At 42.0% G+C, this 19,840-nt stretch overlaps 1 protein-coding gene across 2 annotated transcripts in view; it reads right to left on the bottom strand.

Moving 5' to 3' along the window:
* Nucleotides 1-6,383: 6,383 nt before the first annotated feature.
* Nucleotides 6,384-19,840, bottom strand: part of Glce (glucuronic acid epimerase) — a 65,395-nt gene continuing 51,938 nt past the window's right edge. For both annotated transcript variants that reach the window (XM_026779280.1, XM_005347803.3), the window contains 3 exons: nt 18,329-18,927; nt 17,372-17,617; nt 6,384-10,204 (listed from right to left, as the gene is read on the bottom strand). In XM_026779280.1, the coding sequence (XP_026635081.1) occupies nt 9,180-10,204; nt 17,372-17,617; nt 18,329-18,914 (1,857 nt within the window). In that variant the 5' untranslated portion in view covers nt 18,915-18,927 and the 3' untranslated portion in view covers nt 6,384-9,179. The remainder of the gene's footprint in view (nt 10,205-17,371; nt 17,618-18,328; nt 18,928-19,840) is intronic.

Genomic DNA, 19,840 nt, shown 5'->3' with positions numbered 1-19,840 from the left:
CTAAGGTCCCCAGGATCGGCAGAATTTTTCCTGTAGCTGATGCTGCTCTCCTGCCAGAGGCTGGCTGCCTGGGGCGGAGGTCTCTGCCCAGCTCTGGAGGAATCCACACCATCAGCAGAGGACAACCTTTTCCTCTCAGTCTATTTAAATTCAATTAGTCATTTGAAAAAAAATTAATTGGCTATGAGATCTGCTTACAGCGCAGGCAGGGGGCAGGCTGTCACTGGAGGGCTGGGCACGTTGATTAGAAGTGGCTGCGCTGACCCAGTGACTGTGACCCAGACAGAAAGCTTTCAGCAAACGATTTCTTCCATCTATTAAGATGCTGCTCTCGAGGAGAAAAAGCCAAAGAGGGAGACCAGAATAGCAGCCTAGCAGTAGGAGCCAGCCAGGGGAACCAAGGGGCCAGGCCTCACTTACCCTTATCTCTGCCCTGACACAGGACTGACTGCCTCTTCTCCTAGACACACTCCCAAAAGTCCTTGGCTGTGCTGTGGGCACCCAGGCTAGACAACGTGAACTTACAAGTGGCTGTACATTTTAGGTGGCTGGTGGTGCACCCTCCAGGGCAGAATCTGATTCAGAAGGTGGGGAGGAACAAGATCGCCATCTTCACGCCTGAATCCCCTGTCCTCAACTAAGACCTGCAATTCTGTTCTGAAATCCAAGGACAAATCAGGTTCTCCTGAGTGGATCCGGTGTCTTTTTGGTAGGTCCGGTGTGGGTACTGTAAAGTACAGACTGAGTTGGGCTCAGTTGGAATTCTAGTACTTGGGAGGTACAGGCAGGAGGATTAGGAACTCAAAGTCATCCTTAGCCAGAGAGTGAGTTGGAAGCTAACCTGAGCTACATGAAAAACAAAAAGGAGGAGGGAGAGGGAGCAGAAGGGACAAGGACCGAGAGAAGACCAGATTAGAGAGATTTCTTTGTGAGTTCCCTGCCTCTTTATCTTTTCTGTCTTCTGCCTGCAGGTCTCCTGTGCCCACCAGGCCTGCAGAGGGCTCTGTATTCTCAGAAGACTGTATACCCCGGGGGTTCACCCTAATCCACAACCCTGACTGAATATTCACCAGCAAACAGTATGGAGAACTCTGGGGAACAGACATGTTTGAAGAGGGATGGAGAAAAAGAGAAGCAGCTTCGAGACAGAGTTCGTCTAAGGGAGGCTCAGCCCCACTCCCTAGGCAATGCCCTAGTCTGAGAGGAGAGACAGGACCCCTTGAAGAGAGGAAAATGGCAGAACACGGCGGGAACCAAGAGAAAGGCACACACGTAACTAACAGGAGCAGACAGGGGCCCAGCCCACTGGGAATGAGCTGGGAGGAGATCCAGAAAAACCAAAAGGAAGGGAAAGGAGAGTGGACCCCTCCCCTTCTCCTTCAGAGCCACCCTAGGGTGGACACAAGCTGAGAGATAAGGTGCACCTCAGGGGCCCCAGCCTCATTTCCAGGTTGAAACAGCCATGGAGGAAGCATGAGAAAGGGAACTGAACTGCCTGTCCAGCCCAGATTCCCGCCCTCCTCTGTGTAGTGCGGATCTGTGGATCTGTGTGGTCTGCTCCTCTGTCTGGAGTGTTCCAAGGACAAAGTACAGTAAAGGACTCTAGAAGGCACACAGCAGGAAGGTGTTGGGAATGTGCCTAATTCCAACCCTAACTTGAATTTGTAATTTTTTTATACTTCCCCCCACTCCTTAGGGATGGGAGCTGAACATAAAATGCACATCCTATGCTGAGCCACAGTCCCATGGAGACAGTGCCCCCTTCAGGAGCTAGGGCGGTAAGACGCCTCCCCCAGCTCATCTTGACAGACTGGGAATTTGGGGTTTCCCACTGTACTCAGCTGAATCCCAGAGAATTTATCTCGCCAGTTGTTGAAAACTGGTATCAGGCATCAAAATCAAATCATGCAGTTTGCTATATATTTGTTGACAGGCAAGACTTAAATTCAGTTTCACCTCACTCCGGAGAGTTACTGTCTTCTCTAGGCCCCAAAGCAAGGGACACCAGGTTTTCCAGACATTAGAAATAGCCATTTGTGTATGTATATGTTGGTAGGTGTGTGTCTGTGTGAGTGTGGAGGTCAGAGGTTGACCTCTAGTGTCATCTTTGTCTCTCTGCCTGTCAATCAGTCAGTCAATCAGTCTGTCTGTCCTCCCCCCCCCCCCCCTTTAGAGCTCACTGAAACCTGAGCTCACTAGTTTGGCTAGGCTGACTGGCCAATGAGAACCCAGGAATCACCTGGTGGTCTCTGCCTCCCCAGCAGGTCACAGGTGTGCAATACTCCACCCAGCTCTATCTGGGATTTGAACTTGGATTTTCATGCTTTCACAGCAAGCCTTTACCCACTGAGCCATCCCTCTAGCTCAATGGTTCTCAACCTTCCCATCATTGCGACCCTTCAATACAATTCCTCATGTTGTGTTGACCCCAACCAGAAAATGATTTTGTTGCTATTTCAGAAATGTAATTTTGCTACAGTTATGAATCGTAATGTAAATATCTGATATGTGACCCTCCCCCAAAGGGTCGAGACCCACAGCTCAAAGTTGCCTTTCCTCAGTTTTATTCTGGAGCAAAATCCCAGGCAGGCACCAGCTCCTCCTGCCTGGAAGCTCAGATGCCATGAGTTTCAGGTTGCCCAACAGTACTCTGCCTAGCCTTGTGCTTCATGTGGAGGCTGCTGTTTCTGGTCCTCCTCCTCCTCTCTGCCTCTTTGCTGTTGTTACTCCTCCCTAATGGCTTTCTGCACTGCTATCAGTTTGCAAAATCCTTCCACTCCTGGAGGAGGATTAGCAACTTTTGAGTGGCTGCTCTTTAACATTCAGGAAGTGCAGTTTACATATGGGAGCGATCAATCACTTGCTCCAGATGGTAAATGTATTTCTTTTCACCAGAAACGGAGCAGCAAACATTCAAATTCATCACCAACACAACATTTAAATTCACATCCATTTCAACCTGACATTCTTAATGGGCTGGTAAAATGGAAATCAGTGTTTTATCCTAGATTGTTGACTGTTTTAAACAGTTTATAAAAATAAGAACTTGGGATTAAAAATAGTTATTAAAGTCAGGCGTGGTGGCATGCTCCTTTCATCTCAGAATCTCAGCACTCAGCAGAGGAAGGTGGATTTCTGTGAGTTCAAGGCCAGCCTGGTCTGCACACTGAGTTCCAAGCCAGCCAGGACAATGTAATAGGCCTTGTCCAAAACAAACAACATACAACCCAGGAAACCTTGCCAAAGAAAAAAAGGTTGCTTTCTGCCAGATCACTGCCATCAGGGACACGAGTCACATGCAGCCCACCATGCTGGCCAGGGGAACCAAAATGCCAGGCAGAATTGGTTCACAGGGCCAGTGCACACAGGTGTGTGTGGAATTTACCCATGACACCAGCTGCTCCAACATCTGCAACATGGAAGGCCCTGTTTGAGAGGGTGATGTGCTCACCCTACTGGGGTCAGAAAGAGGTTCAGAGGCTGTGCTGAACTCTGCTGGGTCCTTTGCTTGGTCCAGGGGGTGGCCTAAAATAATACGTTTGTACTGTTAAAGGAAAAAAATCTCACTACTTGCAATTTTCAAATACTCATCTGTCATGTATGCACGTGTTTTATGTGTATGCATGTACTCACACATGCATCTGGAGGTGTGTGAAAGCCAGACATTGGTATCTTCTTTAATAACTTCCAACTTTATTTTTATAAGTAGGGTGTTTCACTGAACCTGGAGCTGGATGACTGGCTACACCAGCTGGCCAGGTAGTCCAGGGGCCCGTCATCTCTGCCTCCCCGGTTCTGGGAGGACAGACAGATGCTACCATATCCAGTTTATTACATGAATGCTAGGATGTGAACTTAGGTCCTCATACTTGCACTGCAAGTACTTTGCTGAATGAGTCATTTCTCCAGCTTCTCTATGGCTGTAGGGTATCTCTGAATTCTATATTCAAAATAAAGGCATAGTTTAAATGAACATACTTTAAAATTCTTTAAAAACTATTTAAAGATGTGTGTGTGTGTGTGTGTGCGCGCGCGCGGATGCCCTTGGAAGCCAGAGGTGTTAGATTCTCTTGGGCTGGAATCACAGGCAGCAGTGAGTTGCCTGGTGTACACACTGGGTATGTTCTGAAAGAGTAACATTCACTCTTAACCTCCAAGCAATCTCTCCAGCCCTAAAATTCTTTGTAAAAAGATGTCTAAGTTGTTGTACTGTGTATGTTTTACCACATCCATGTGAGTGCATCACTTGCATGTATCAGATCCACTAGAACTGGAGCTATGGATGGTTGTGAGCAACCATATGGGTGCTGGGAATCAAACTCAGATCCTCAGCAAGAGCAGCAAGTGCTCTTACTCCAGTACAAGATGTTCATTTGAAATTATGTGCACCTGTTTGAGCACATACAAGTATGTGTAAGTGTGGTGCCTTTGGAGAGGACATCAGACCCCCCGGCTGGAGTTCCAGGTGGTTGTGAACTACCTGGCTTGTGTGCTGGGAGCTGAAATCAGGCCCTCTGCAAGAGTAGTATATACTCTTGACCACTGGGCCATCTCTCCAGTCTCCGATGGTTATGTTTTTAAAACAGCATTTTAAAACATTTTAAACATCATTTTAGTATTTGCCTTACCAATATACAAAAAAAAAAAAAACCCAAAAAACTTTCTTCTGGACAGTACTATTGAAGGAATTAAAACTCATGGGATCAAAGACAGAGTTCCTGACAGTTGTGAGCCAGGCAGTTTGTTGCCTGAGCCCTAAGAACCTCTCCCACATTCATGTTTCCTATGCACCTGAGTTGGGGCTTCACTGGTTAACCAATGACTGCTCCTGTGTGCTCTGTGTGAAGAATGGTTATTATGGGTTGAATGTGACACTTTGCCCCCAAATTGGCATGTTGAACTCTTAAGCCTCAATATATCACAGAATATGACTGTATGTGGAATCATACTTTTAAAAAAGGTGGTACATAAATTGGGCAGTGATGGTCCATGCCTTTAATCCCAGCACTTGGGAGACAGAGGCAGGCAGATCTCTGTAAATTCGAGGTCAGCCTGGTCTACAGAATGAACTCTAGGGTAGTCAGGGCTACACAGAGAAACCCTGTCTCAAAACAAACATAAAAACTAAAACCAATGAATCAAAAAACAAACCCCTAACAGTGATACATATAAATAAGTCACACTTACACCAGTGTGACTAGTGTCCTTGAGATTAGGACTCTGACAACATAGCTGGACTTCTCCCCCGTGAGAAGACAGCAAGGAAAAACAACCTCAAAGGAAACCAATCCCACTTACAACTTGACTTTGAATTTCCCATTTCTGGAATCGAGACATATGAATCTCTTCTGTTTAAGCTATCCTAGCCTATGGTATTTTGTTCTAGCCGCCCTAATGGATGAAGAAATGTACCATCTGCAGACCACTGTCCTCAAACTATTATTCATTAGGGTTCAACTACTGCAAGCCACAGAAACCAAATCCAGTCAATAGCAGCACACAAGGAATGTCCTCAGGATACCGGTGCACTCTATGGAACCTAAGTGAAGGTCCACTGCCCTCTGAAATGCATTGAATCCAGGGCTTGGGCTGTCAAAATTCTGGCTTTTTCTCTGTTGCTTTTCTCTCTATGACAGTTTTTAAATTCTAACTAAATTTTGGATTCTTGCTGGGAGAGACTGACTGACCTAGCTGTTGTGAGGGCCATCCAGCACACAGGCAGGAAAGAGCTCATTAGGCATTAAGTCCTCTGTGGTATGAAGGAGCTGCCCCACAAGGGCAATTAAGAGAGTATCAGATTTATGGTCAAACCTTAATTTTATCACAAATTACAAAATCAAAGCAAGAGTAGTTCATGATCCACGCTGGTGCAACACTGCTTGTGACCACACAGCTGTTTCTCAACTGAAGGAGGAGGACAAGGGGTAGCTCCAAGAACAAGAACAGCCTTGTGCTCTGACCTGTATGGCCACTGGAATCTCACAGCTGGCTCCACAACCGCAATTCCAGCATGTAAAATTTTTCAGTAAAGTGCAGCTTCAGGCTGGATTCACATCTGTTACCTAAAATCTTACCAAGGAGAGAATATGAGGTGATGCTGATCATTCTAAAGATATGAGCACAGAAAGACGATAGGCAGCATGGAACCAGCCTGACTAGCCAGAGCCCCAGCTAGAGCTTCAGTCCCTGACTGAGCACAGTGCAGCACCATGTCTTCTCACCTGTCCCGTGTACTGTGGGTCTACAGACTAAGGCTCCTATACTGTACTCTGGTTCCCTGTCTGCAGGCTCAACAGGAAATGTTGGTCAAATGCTTGCTGGGCTCACATAATCACAAACTAAGCAGAAAAAGAAGAGAAATATCCAAGTACATTTCTTTTCAAGATAAAAACTTTATTTTACAATTTTATAAAGCAGCTTTACATTAAGCACAAACAACCCATTTAACTTTGTATAGAAACAAAATACCTTTCCATTTGAAAAAATCAAGTTTCGCTGTATATAAAACTAACATGTGCACATTGTGCTTGGACTGCAAAGTCTGTACAGCTTTACAGAGGACCACCCTTCAGAAGGGCATCCGGTAAACACGTTATTGCATATTTGACACATGGCATATACCCCACATGTACAATGGAGGAGAAGCGAGGAAACAATTACAAGAACGAAAGCAGCAGCTTTTGGTGAGAGTCTGTACACCAAAAAAGAAAGAGTCCTGCCACATCTGGAGAGTGTGCTTGTGTCATTTCTGCACCTGCTCATGGATGCTGCGTGGCTCTGGAAGGAAGCCATTATATACAGTAACTCTTAAGGGGTCAAACCGCCCTTTGTCTAGAAATTTTGGCTGGTTTTACTACTGAGATGGCAACAGATTCACAACATGGAAGCTAACTCAGATAAGTGACTCAAACCAGTATTTTTAAAGAAAAATTTAAAGAAACACAACAAAAACTTAAAATACCCTCCCCATTCTCTCTATCCTCAGGATAGTACACATTTACACAATTTAAAAACCTAGGAAACTTTGTAATTGTCCAGAGGCAAAAATGCATGGGTCCCAGGCAGCGCTCCTCTACACATGCCCAGCTCTCCCGAAGCAGCATCACCCCATCTGTCAAACACGCTGCGGATCCCACATTGCAGGCAGACTTCCTGCACACCTAGAGTCTCAGTATGTAAACTCCCAGGTGACGAAGGCATTCTCAAGTCTGAGAAGCCAAGCACTGACAGTGCTGTCACAGGTCAATGTGATCTCCTAGGGAATTCTGGGATCACAACACAAGTCGAGTAGCTGTTGCAATGTGGAAGGCAGTGGAAAAGCAGCAGCAGCGAACTGCCATTTCTATATCAGAAAGAAGACAAAGCAAACTTTCCCTCTTCAGTGGAAAAGGACAAGCACATTGGTAAGGCACTGGTGTTTGTCACAAAAGCAGTACCATGATGATTTCCCTGACCCCTCTCATCTGAAGACCAGTATGCAAACATAAAGCAAAGTCGGGACCACTCTAATAACAAATCTGATAGAGTGAACAGTGTTCCCAGGTCGGGAAGCTTGTTTTGAACATCAGTACTGAAAATAAAAAGGGAGTCCTCATTTTTATTGCTGAGACAAATGTGCATGTTCAGATGTTGCTGAAACACTGTGTGTGTGAGACTCACAAAGGTAAAAGCTGGAGAACCTAATGACCACACTGGGTTCACTGTAGGAAAAATTAAGGTGTGGTCATATAAACTGGGAGTTTACACTTATTTTTCAATACATATCTGCCTCTTTTGATGTCAATATGCTTTATATATGTATCATTTATGTGTGTGTGTATGTGCATCATATATATTTCAACAGTTTCAACAGTTAGCTGAATTCAACAGAAGTACAACATGTGGGCAGATCATTCACCTGGCTCTTAAACATGCATCTGACCAATTGCATGGATAAGCTCCACTGTTTGTCCCTAGAAAGTGTGAGACTCATGTTACCTAACTATCTCCATATTATCACACCATAAACAAAAACCAGATCCTTGTTGCTTTTACCTAATGCCTGAAGCCCTACAGCAGACACTGTCCACGGCACGAGGACTCTGAAACCCTTAGGAAATCTGATGGCACACAGACAGCAGACATGGTGGCATCTCTTCTGTTTCAAAGGTGGAATCACTCAAAATGAAGTTTCAGAGAAAAAGTGAGGACAAGAAGCGATGGTGAAAAAGCAATGGTGACAATCCAGGCAGGAAAACCTTCACTGAGACTCCTGAACATAACATTTAACCCAGCAATTTCCCTTTAAGGGGGGAGAAAAATCCTAAAAGGGATTGATGGTAGGCTTCAAATCATTAGGTCTGTCACAAATTTAGGCTTATAATTAACATTCTGGGCAATGTCCTCAAGATGGACAAAACTCCCAAAGTGTAGTATGAAATGAAATGCAACGTTCCAGACAGTGACAAAGACACACTGCGCTGGGGGCAGAGATGGGGAAGATGATTATCAAACATCTACTGATTGTAGATCAAGTTTCATAAAACAAAACATATCTGTAATTTCTTGTGCAGTCAACAAGTTTCATTTTAGTTGTGCTTATGCTATGTGACCATGAGACCTGAACAAGGCTGTGTTTAAATATACATAGTTCAAGAAAACCATAATCCAAAATATTTTCCACATATAACTAAACAAATGCAACAAATACTCACTTCCTCCCAAGAAATGAACCTACAGGAAAGAAACACTGAAAAACACAGTCCACGATCCAGGCTATACGCACATTTACTGCAGTACAGCACACCGTTTTCTAAGAGCCTGCTTTCGGCATAAATATAAATAATCACATTTTAAAAGCACTCCATACTAAGTTTTAGGTAAGTGCTGGGCAGCAGGTTAGCAGCGGCAACTTACCGTTACTTTTCACAGACAGAACGACTCTGCATGGAGGCCTAAGTGATGAGCAGGGCAGAGATCACATCTTTGTTCAGCGCACGGACTACTTTCTAAGCACCTGACCCACGGAATGCCATTGTTTCAGAAGACTAACTTTAAAGGTCTCTTCTCATGTTGCTGTGATCCATAAACCCCAAACACACACCATTTTAAATGTGTGGCGTGCTGCTGAGCTCTGCCGCTGACACAGAGCTCAGCCCTTGAGTTCCGAAGAGGCTGGAATGCGCTTTTGGTTTCGAGCTCTAGTTGTGCTTTGCCCTGCTGCCTTTCAGGTAGCTTTTCCACCTCTTGACAAACTCTTTGAAGATTGGAGACTCATCGATGGTACTGAGCAGCTGCAGCTGGTTGATGTGGGTGGTGTGATAGTCCCAGCGGGCCAGGTTGGGAGCAATGCCCAGCATGAAGTGGCGAAGGTCATAGATGGTTCCAGAGCCAGTATCATACAAGGGCAGCATGGCTTTAAGAGATTCCATGCCACGCTCATACAAGGACCTCGCCTCTTTCCCAAGTTTCTCCCCTGCTGTTTCTTTTAGGTCATACAGCCCAATTAAAGAATACATAAAGCCATTTAAAACAAAAGAGCTAGGTGTAGTTGGATATTCTTCATACCAGTCATGTTTATTCATAAACACAGCTTTAACTCCATGCTGCTCTGACAGAAACTTGTATGGGGCTGTTGCCCTTAAAGCTGAATTGAGGAACATATGGTCTTTTGTTAGAAGATAGGCCCTGACTAATGTAGAGATGGCTTGCCCTTGTGCCATAGCAGAGTACCACCCTGGTTCTAAAGACTTAAACCCTTCCCCTAACTTCCGGGTCACCATAATTGGCCAGCCACCTTTCTCATCCTGGTTCCTCACTAGCCAGTCACTAGCAGCAAAGAATGCAGCCATGTGGGCTGTGGTTGAGATGGTAATGTTGTCCAGGAATCCCTTCCCTTTTGCAATCAATCTAACCACCTTTTTGGGCATGATTTTGGTTGGCTTGACAGCTTTTGTGTTGGAAAGACCCACTCCTTTCCTGAGGTCAGTGACCAGGTCTCTGGTAACTGTACTCCACGATGTTCTGGGCCCAATGCCGTAGTATATATCCCTGTCTTTAAAAGCAATTAGCTGGGTGTTTGAGACATAATGCACAGTGAAGAGCTGATTCTTTTCTGTGGTCTCCAGAACCACAGATACACTCCCATTTGTTAAGAGCTTGAGGTCAAATGAAATAATGAAGTCTTTTGTGTTTCCCAGCTGTAAAGATACACCTTCACTGGTTTCTGTGGGGAACAGACCAAAGACGGGTTAGAATAAAATAATTTTAAACTAGAAATTTAATTGCAGTTTATTCATGATAACTACTAACCCCCCAAAATTAACTCCAGTATTGTGTTATCAAATTTTGCTAAGTAGCAAATCTGGTGACTTCATGATGGCTTCTCCTTACATTGACTCTGTCAGGTTTACAGAAAGGATTCAGAGCAAATAACTGTCTTTTCTAGACCTGATGCCAACTGGTCAAGAATCACTCATTATTCTAAATATACTTATTCCATAAAAGGGAGGAAAAATAGCTGAGAGCTGGTTCAATGCATATTAATACAAGAGCATTAAAGTTCTAGGTAGAATGGTACGTATGAAATTCATTTCTAATGCAGCTGGTAAGTGTTTTACACTCTAGACCTAACATGATGCCTGCCTGCTTAGCCATGGGTGTGCACTGTTACACTCCCACTTTATAGGTGTGCAACTGAGATACACAGTCAAGTAATCTCCCAAAGGACTAAACCCACATTTTCCAGTCTGGCTCTTAATCTGATGTTGAAAAAGTGTTTATTTTTTTATATTCTCTGGAATTATAAACAAAATTACTGGAAATTAAACAATGGGATCGTGTTTAACATAAAAGGAAGGAAGAGGAAAAATACACTTTGGAGTTAAAAACCCTTCACAGTTCCTGCTCATCCAGCAGCTCTGAAAAGACCTTTCCAAGTCCCAGTTTCTTTAAGTGTTGGCAGAGGCAGTATCACTTTGGGGGTTAATTTTGACAGTTTAAAGAAGACAGTGGCTTAGAGTAGTGATAACTGTTGGCGATTACTGATGCTAATTACACATGCTAATAAAATGGTTTAAGCTGTTTTATTTGGCAAATTATGAAATATGAAATTTCTCTTATCAACAGTTATGGCTGGCTCTCGCAAGATGACCCCCTGAATAATGTTAATCTAACAATTATCAAAAGACACTGTGCATATTAAAATCAACTAACTTCCCAGCACCCACATGGTGGCTCACAAATCATCTGTAATGGGATCAAATTCCTTCTTCTGAAAGGAATACTCATGAAGGTACTCATGAAAACAGAGCATTCATAGACATAAAATACGTGAATAAATAAATCATTTTAAAAAAGGACTATTAAACGAAACATTTCAGAAATAAACTATTTGTAAGTTTGCAAAAAAAATCAACTAACAACAAAGAGCACACACACACCCCACATGAATATACTATACACACAGCACATACTTTAAACCATCAAAGGGAAATATGAACACCTTCCTCTATGTAGCTTTGGCTGTCCTGTAACTCACTTTGTAGACTAGCCAGGCCTCAAACTCAAGAGATTTGCCTGCCTCTGCTTCCTGAGTGCTGGGATTAAAGGTGTGTGGCACCACGACCTGATAGATTATCTTTAATCTTTACATGGCTTGTATTTCCCAAACATACCCACATACTGACTTTCATTTGGTCCTCACTCTTCTGAAGTAGGTAAAACATGGATTATTCTGCTTTACAGGCGAAAACCTGCAGGTTTTGTGAGGTTAGACAGCTACTATAGCAGGGGCTGTACTGTACTATACCCAGGTTTCAAGGCCCAAGTACAAAGACTGTGAGGAAGACAAATGGCACTGGAAATAGATGCTCAAAAGAATGTTCAGTAGAGGTTCCTTCCCTCAGACCTAGGCACAGCAGCAGACCTCTGCTTCCAGCAGTCCTTGAGAGGATAGATAGTCACAGGAGCAAATATCAGATCAGTCTGGACGGTGTTGGCTTGTGTAGTCAAACCTCTCAATGCTGGAGTCCACCAGTACCCCCCCCCCCACAGCCCAAGGCTCTTAATGACTTATTTGATAGAGCAGACAATTATAGAAATTGTATCAAGAATGAGAACACGATAGCCAACTTATGAATCAAATAATACTGGGTGACGGTTTAAAAATTGACCACAATAGTAAAATCTTTTAGTTCAGCAAAATCCATTTTATCTGTCAAAATGTCAGCATGCATTCTCTCTCTAACTAGCACTTTCCTCCTTCCCAGTAAAAGAAAATCTGGAGCTGAGTTCAGCTACCTGATACACTGTGGGATTCAGAACTGAAGTATAAATCATACAAGATTAAATTACACTCGGCACAGCATACTATCCTGAGTCCTATTTTTTATCATTATTAAGTATTACATATGTCTGACAGACTGGTTAACAATGCCCCATCTTAGTCCAGATGAAGGGAAACTGAAATCCATTTCCTCCCAGAATTCTGTCCTAATTTTTCTCTTTATTTATAAAAATTAAATTAAATGACATGGTTTAATCAATCCTCTTATTATGTCTTAATATACCAGATGAGTCCAAAGGATTCAGTAATGAATGAACCTTTTAAAATGTCCGATTATTAAATTTTCTAAACCCTTGATACTAATAAAGGTGGATCTCTTGAGACATACAGGAGTGACAAAAAAGTCATAGCCCTCAATCAGTCAACAATTGGTGTCTTCCTAACAATTATATGAAACCAGTCTGCAATTTTCTTCTTCCAGCATACATGGGATTTATATAATCTGCAAGACTACTGTAGGGTCAGAGTGGTGGCATAAGGGATGGGGTGGCAAGCAGAAAACACACTGAATGAAGTTTCGAGCTCTCTCAGAACACTGTGCTGTCTGGAGACTCCTACTTCAATCTACTAACAGAAGTTTTGACTTCCCAACCACCTGGACTCCCACAAGTCCACGAATCCTCCTTTCTGAGCAGTTATTTCCAGGAGCCGCAGACACTTTGTGTTTGGTATAAATGGTACGTATGTACACTGACAAAGGAGGACAAACATGCTGCCCATTATTTTATTGATTTGACACTGAAAGCAGAAGTACCAAAAACTATCACCACCACCACCACCATCAAAACCAAACAGGAGAGTGAGATTACATCAAACTATAAAGTATAGCAATTAACAAAATGAACAGGCAAAAACTTGCCAGGCAGTGGTGGCCCTTAATCCCAGCATTTAGGAGGCAGACAGGCAGTATCTCTGTGAGTTCAAGGCTAGCCTGGTCTACAGAGAGATTTCCAGGACAGACTCCAAAGCTACACATAGAAACCCTACCTCGAGAAACCAAAAAAGAGGGGCTGGAGAGTTGGCTCAGAGGTTAAGAGCATTGCCTGCTCTTCCAAAGGTCCTGAGTTCAATTCCCAGCAACCACATGGTGGCTCACAACCATCTGCAATGGGGTTTGGTGCCCTCTTCTGGCCTGCAGGCATACACACAGACAGAACATTGTATACATAATAAATAAATAAATATTAAAAAAAAAGAAAAACCAAAAAAAGAAAAGACAACAAAACAAACAAACAAAGAAAAAGAAAAAAAGAGAAAGAATGAAAAGGCAAAAACTACAAAACAGAAGAAAACACCTGCATACCGTAGATCTGAAAAGGTGTTAATATCCAATGATACATAAGGAACTCAAAAGAAAACAAAATCAATTAATTAAAGAATACATAAAGGGTCTGAAAAGACATTTCACACAAATAGCCACATGATGTATGCAAAGTTGTTCATCCTTTATCTCAAGGGAAGTACAAACAAAACCATAGCAAAATACCACCCACCTTACATAAGAAAAGCACAGGCACTAACAAAGTCCTGCTGCGGTGATGGGGAGAAAGGATCCTTGTCACTTGGAGTGGGAAAGTAAATTGGTGCCGACACTACAGCACTTTGAATTTACCTCTCCCTCTACTCCAAATTAAAACCAGGACTCCCAGATGAACCAGCAATCCCACTTCTGGGTCCATACATAACCAAAAGAAACAAAATTAGCATGACAAAGAGATGTGTGGGTGAGGGATATCCTATGTTCATTGAAAGATCAGTGGAAATAGTCAAGACATGGAAATAACCTGTGTGTGATGGGTGAATGGATAGTGTGGTTTGCTTGTAATTTTCAGTTGTAAAAGAGAAAGAAATTTTGCCATCTGAGAGCTAATCCTTATGAAAGGCAGATACTGAATGTGGAATTTCTACTATACTCTAATTACATTAAACATTACTAGCAGTTAGTAAGAAAGCTGAACTTATAAAAATAGAATGATGTACTTAGAAACTGGAAGATGAAGAAAATAGAGAGTTGGAGGTCAAAGAATACAAGCTTTCAGACACCTGACGCTCAGCATAGAAACTCGAGATAATACACTCTTACCAACATACACACTAACTCTATGGGGTAATGAATATGTAAATTATCTTTTGTTTTCATGTTTTTAAAAGATTTTTATTACTTTTAATTATGTATTTCTGTGTGGGTTTGTATATATGAGTGCAGGTGTCATAGAGGCTAGGGACATCAGATCCCCTGGAAGAGGAGTTACATATACGTGGTTGTGAGCCTGACATGGGTGCTGGACTCCAGCCCTGTGTAAACTACTTATCTTGATCCTGGTAACCAATTTACAACATGTACCAGCATCAAAGCATCATTCTGTACACCTTAAACATATACAAATTCATTTGTTAGTTACATTCAGTAAAGCTGGAAAAACAGAACAGTCTTTAAGTCAGTACCCTCACACAAAGCATAAGCGACTACCTTTATTCATTCTTCATCAACACGTTTACTACATGAAATGAGAAACAGCCCTACTCAAACCTGGATGAATGGTGAGAGATGAGGGTTAGGCAGGAAAATGGGGTGAGGGGAAGTACTCAGCAGAAGCTGGGAGAAAAGAGCTAAACAAGAGAGCAAGGAGGAGGAAAGATCATGAGAGGTGGAAGGAAAAGAATGCTGTGGGAAAGTTAGTTACAAGTATTCAATTCTGTATCATTCAATTTGAAAATTTAGAAGAGAGCCAGGTATGATGGCATGTGCCTGCAATTTCAGTCCTGGGAAAGAGGCAGAAAGATCAAGAGTTCAAGGTAATCCCATCCTCAACTACATAGTGAGTTTGAGGCCAGTTAGGGCTATCCTGAGACTCCATTTAAATCTATCTACCTACCTACCTATTCTCTCTCTCTCTCTCTCTCTCTCTCTCTCTCTCTCTCTCTCTCTCTCTCCACACACACACACACACACATATACATATATATTTATATACACACAGATCTCTACAGCTATATAGATTTTTAAAAAGAAAATATCATTTAATAAATAAAGAAAAATATGTTGCAGAAATAAAATGGTTCCCATCATGTGTGTATGTTGATTTTTTCAGGCTGGCTCTCACTGTGTAGTTCAGGCTGCTCTGGAACACATAATATTCCTGTTTCTGCTTCCTAAGTGACGAGATCACAGGTGTACTACTACATGTTGCTTATAAAATAGTTCTCTACTCAGTGATTTTGTTTCCTCTTGGGAAAAAACAACTCCTTTGGGGAAAAGACCAAGAAAGAAAAATAATCTCTGGTTCTCCAGAGCCCCAGCTTACTTACACCTATGTTTTAAGAACAAGTTTCAACTTCTCAATAATGATGCTCTGAACTGTTTCCCACAAAGCTGTATTTTCTAAACACTCTTCATGCCTCATAGCCATGTTTCAATGATGCCACCTTACTTCCCTGATTCTCACTCCATGTAGCTGCAATCATTCTCCCTCCCCTACAATACAGCTCCCAGAACACCCAGAATAACATGTGACTGCCACTCCTAGCTAGCAGACTTACTAACAGGGAGCAACTATGAGTGGGTGTATGCTCCTAACAACATGGCTTTCAACAGTTCTCTGTGTGTTTGAAATCACCCAAAAAAGTGTTTTATTCTCCAGCCACTGAATGAATGATAGGATAAGATTCCTCATTGCAGGATGTGTGAATCTGCCTTTGCATTCTTCAAAGCATCTAAAAGAATCACTGAAATGTGTAGCTGTCAACAGGACAGTGTTAGACCATTCTAAGAAAACCCCCCAGAGACTCTAGGCAATCAGATAAAGGCCACAATTTTCTACCAGCATCTAGACAGCGCTATCGAAGTAAAACCAAACTCCTTGGGTCCACCCAAAATCAAATGTTCTTTTGCTTCATATAGTAATTTCCTGCTACAGCAATCTCCTAGGTATAAAACAACTATTCTTAAGCATTTCCTTGTAACTTCTCACCTAGCCATGGGAGATGTCTTATAATAAGCAAAGACCATCTATGTACTGGAGTATTACAAAACATCATGGGAGAAGATGGTCTAGTCTCAATAAAACTTAAGGCCGTCCCTTCTTTGAAAAGCATTATCGAGGTCCTGTAGAATGAGGGATTTGTATTTTGGCTTTCCAAGTCTGTAATCAATAAAGAACAAGGAAGAAATAAAAAGGAGGTCTTACCCTCTTTTTTTCTCTTTACCTATTCCAATTTGGAGGGAGGGGGAATGAGTTCTGTACCTGACAACATTTCATTAAGCCTGAGGTGCTAAGATTATTTCATTGTCTTTTTAAGTAATGGGCTCATTAATTCTCATGGCTATTGATTAGTACAGGAAAATACATTACATCCTAATTAATGAGAGTGTCTCAGTAAAAGGGAAATGTTGCATAAGGTTAATTTGATCTTATAAATGGTTTTATTAATGAAAATGGTTTTATATGAAGTTTCAGATAATTTAGTATATTAACAAAATTTAGTATGAGAGCAGGCCTATTTGGTAATGCTATAATTTCTTGAAAAAAAATGCTATTGCTTAAAAATATGCAAAGGAAAGGATGGTTCTTGCAGTTAAAACAAAATTTAACCTAGGGCAGAATCATTTAAAAATTCAACTCTGCTATGCTGATATTCTAAGCCAAAGAAGACTGGGGATGTATTCAATGGCAGAATGCTTGCTTAGTATGTACAAAGTCCTGGGTTAGATTCCAGTATCAAAGACTAGCCAAACCAAAGAACTTCATTCTGGGGTATACAGACCCCAGGAGGAATACAGGTTTATGTACATCTTAGCATCACTCTACGGCTTGGTTCTTCACAAAGTAAATTAACTCCTTTCCATAACACTGTTTTTTTTTTATTTGTTTGTTTGTTTTGCTTTAGCTGTTTCCTTTTGGGGGATTTCACTTAATGACATTATTTATGTATGTAACATAAAGAAAGGGCTTGCTATTATGTTTTTAAAAACCATTACAATTTTAAAAGTGCACCAGTTTGTTATAAGTCAATTTAAATGTAAGACACATATAGAAGGAAACTCACCTGGAGCAATAAACTGTTTAACATTGGTGGATCTAGACTTGTCAGCCACACTTGCCATGAAGCAACCCTTGGGCACAGTCCATTCAGTAGGTCTGACGTTTCTGTCCCTGTCTTCTGCTGTTTCGTATACCTCTATGTGCGGGGGTTTCTCAGTTAGATTCTTGCTGTAATGACTTAGTCCATACTGTGCAATCTGAATTGGGTAGAAATAGCCTTGAGGTCCCCATTGTGTAGATAATGGCACACCTATAAAAAACAAACAACCAATCACTAAACCCAGACACTGAGGAGCTATTCTGAGGACTATTCACTGCTGCATGTCTGAGGAATGTTTTAGGTTATCCACAACTTGATGCTTTTTTTTAAGTCTTCATGCTGTGTTGATCATTCTTACACTGACTGTACATTGTTGTGCATCTTTGTAATCACTCATTTTAAAAAAGATCATACATAACTGATCTTTATTAAGTGATGAAATATTTAACTTCAGAGGACTACACTTTGGAGAAAGAGTACGTGTTCTAGAAAGCTTACCAGTAGCCCAGGTCTCATTGCCTATCTAGTCCCTGTATTAGTACAGTTTTTATTGAGATATATATGTTTCTGTGATAGCAGGAACTGAACTCTAGGCCTTGCACATGTTAGGCAAATGCTGTATCGCTGAGCCAGATCCCCGTCTCAGTAACTATACTGTTTTGAAGTACAATTTCTGGAGATTGGTGCCTTAACCTCACTGATGAGACTCTGAGGCAGGTTAATGGAAAAATCCTATTTACTCAGTCTGGGCTTATTGGTGCCCTTAAATCACACCACCCGAAGAGCTTCAACAGGTTTACACTTTGCCTTCTTCTTCTTGCTGAGAAAGCTATATAGTGGCTGTGTAATTAACATCTTCAGTTTCTTAGTCCTTAATACAATCAAGCTAGAAAAACCCACGTAGAGCAAATGGATACCAACCTTCAACTCCACTTATACACTTGACTCTGTCTCGGACTTCCACATTGTAGCCTTCGAAGGACATAAACACACCATCAGGATGGTAAGGGGCTCTCTGTGCATAGACTTTGGAATAGCTATGAGAGAATTCAAATCGATCATAGCCATCATACTGGACCACCTTTCCGTAAACATCAAAGTATTTCTCTACCCAAGTGAATGGAAGAAAAACTTCATTCCCCTCTCGTCTCCCTTTAATTGTGTGTTCATCATTTATGAGGCAGTCAATCTCCTCATATTTGAGTCCTAACACCTTGCTTCCCCCATTGTTATTGAAGCCCCCAACGATAGGGGGTGCTTTCTGTTGCTCCTGAGGAAATGCCTCCTCTGGCTGCTGCTTGGCCATGTGGTTGGCATAGTGGTTACTTTCAGATGCTGCTGTTCTTTTTTCTAATCCATCCACTCTGAATCCACTGCTCAAGTGCCGAGGAAACTGGATTGCTTTGTCGCTGGAACATTTGTTCCACAAAAGTACTGTGACCAAGGTGAATAGCGCACAGATGATAATCAAAGTCTTGTAGTTGACCCGAGCTGCCAAACAACGCATATTCAGACCATACCTATAGAGGCAAGAAAAAAAAAGCATGCAGCTTCATTACTAATGTTTCATAGTTAAGTTTGCTACACTTAAAACATATTTATTCAATGTGCACATCAGGACATTTTATCAAATGCATGTAATCTGATCACATTTAAAACTACGATCCAAACTTTGCAGTAAGTATAGGCAAAAGTAAAAGGTAAACTACTCAGCACAATCCTCTAAAGCATACATGTTCAAATTTTCATTTCGTGCTCCTTTGTTACTTCAGGATTTTCTGTTTGTTTGAGACAGATTTCTGTATAGCTTTGCAGCATTTCCTGGAATTCACTCTGTAAACCAGCCTGGCCTTGAACTCATAGAGGTGAGCCTGTGTCTGCCCCCCCAGTGCTGGGATTAAAGGCATGTACAACCACCACTAGGCTCAGGAATTTTTTACTGTGCTCCTTATTTGTAAAGTAGTTAAGATTAAACAACTTAAGTGTTTACATTCTAGCACTTCAGTAGCTGAGAAAACAACAAAACAGAACATCTTTGCAACTCTTGGGTCGGTCTCCTGTTACTCCTCAGTCTGCTCTGAGCCTCCCTTTTTGCCTGTCTGCCTCCTTTAACTCACTCACCCTTCTACCACTCAGAATAAAAACTTCGATTCCCACATTGCTCACCCAGGATCTAACCTGACTAACTTCACTACTGCACAATGACAGAGCCATGGTCATTTCTCACATGCAGCACTGGCCAAACTGGCTCCTCTTTTTTAGCCATATCTAACACTCCACCCTCCAAGTCTGTTTTCAACACAGCAGTCAAAATACTTTTAAATTTAAGCCATTACCTCCAATAATTCTCTTATTTCTCTGTTAGGTTTCTGTCTGATTGACCTGTCCATTGGTGAGAGAGGAGTGTTGAAGTCTCCTACTATTAGTGTGTGC

This window comes from Microtus ochrogaster, chromosome 5, assembly GCF_000317375.1.
Source record: "Microtus ochrogaster isolate Prairie Vole_2 chromosome 5, MicOch1.0, whole genome shotgun sequence".
Classification (NCBI taxonomy): Eukaryota; Metazoa; Chordata; class Mammalia; order Rodentia; family Cricetidae; genus Microtus; species Microtus ochrogaster.
Note: the sequence above shows the minus strand (reverse complement) of the source record. Positions and strands in the feature narration are given on the sequence as shown.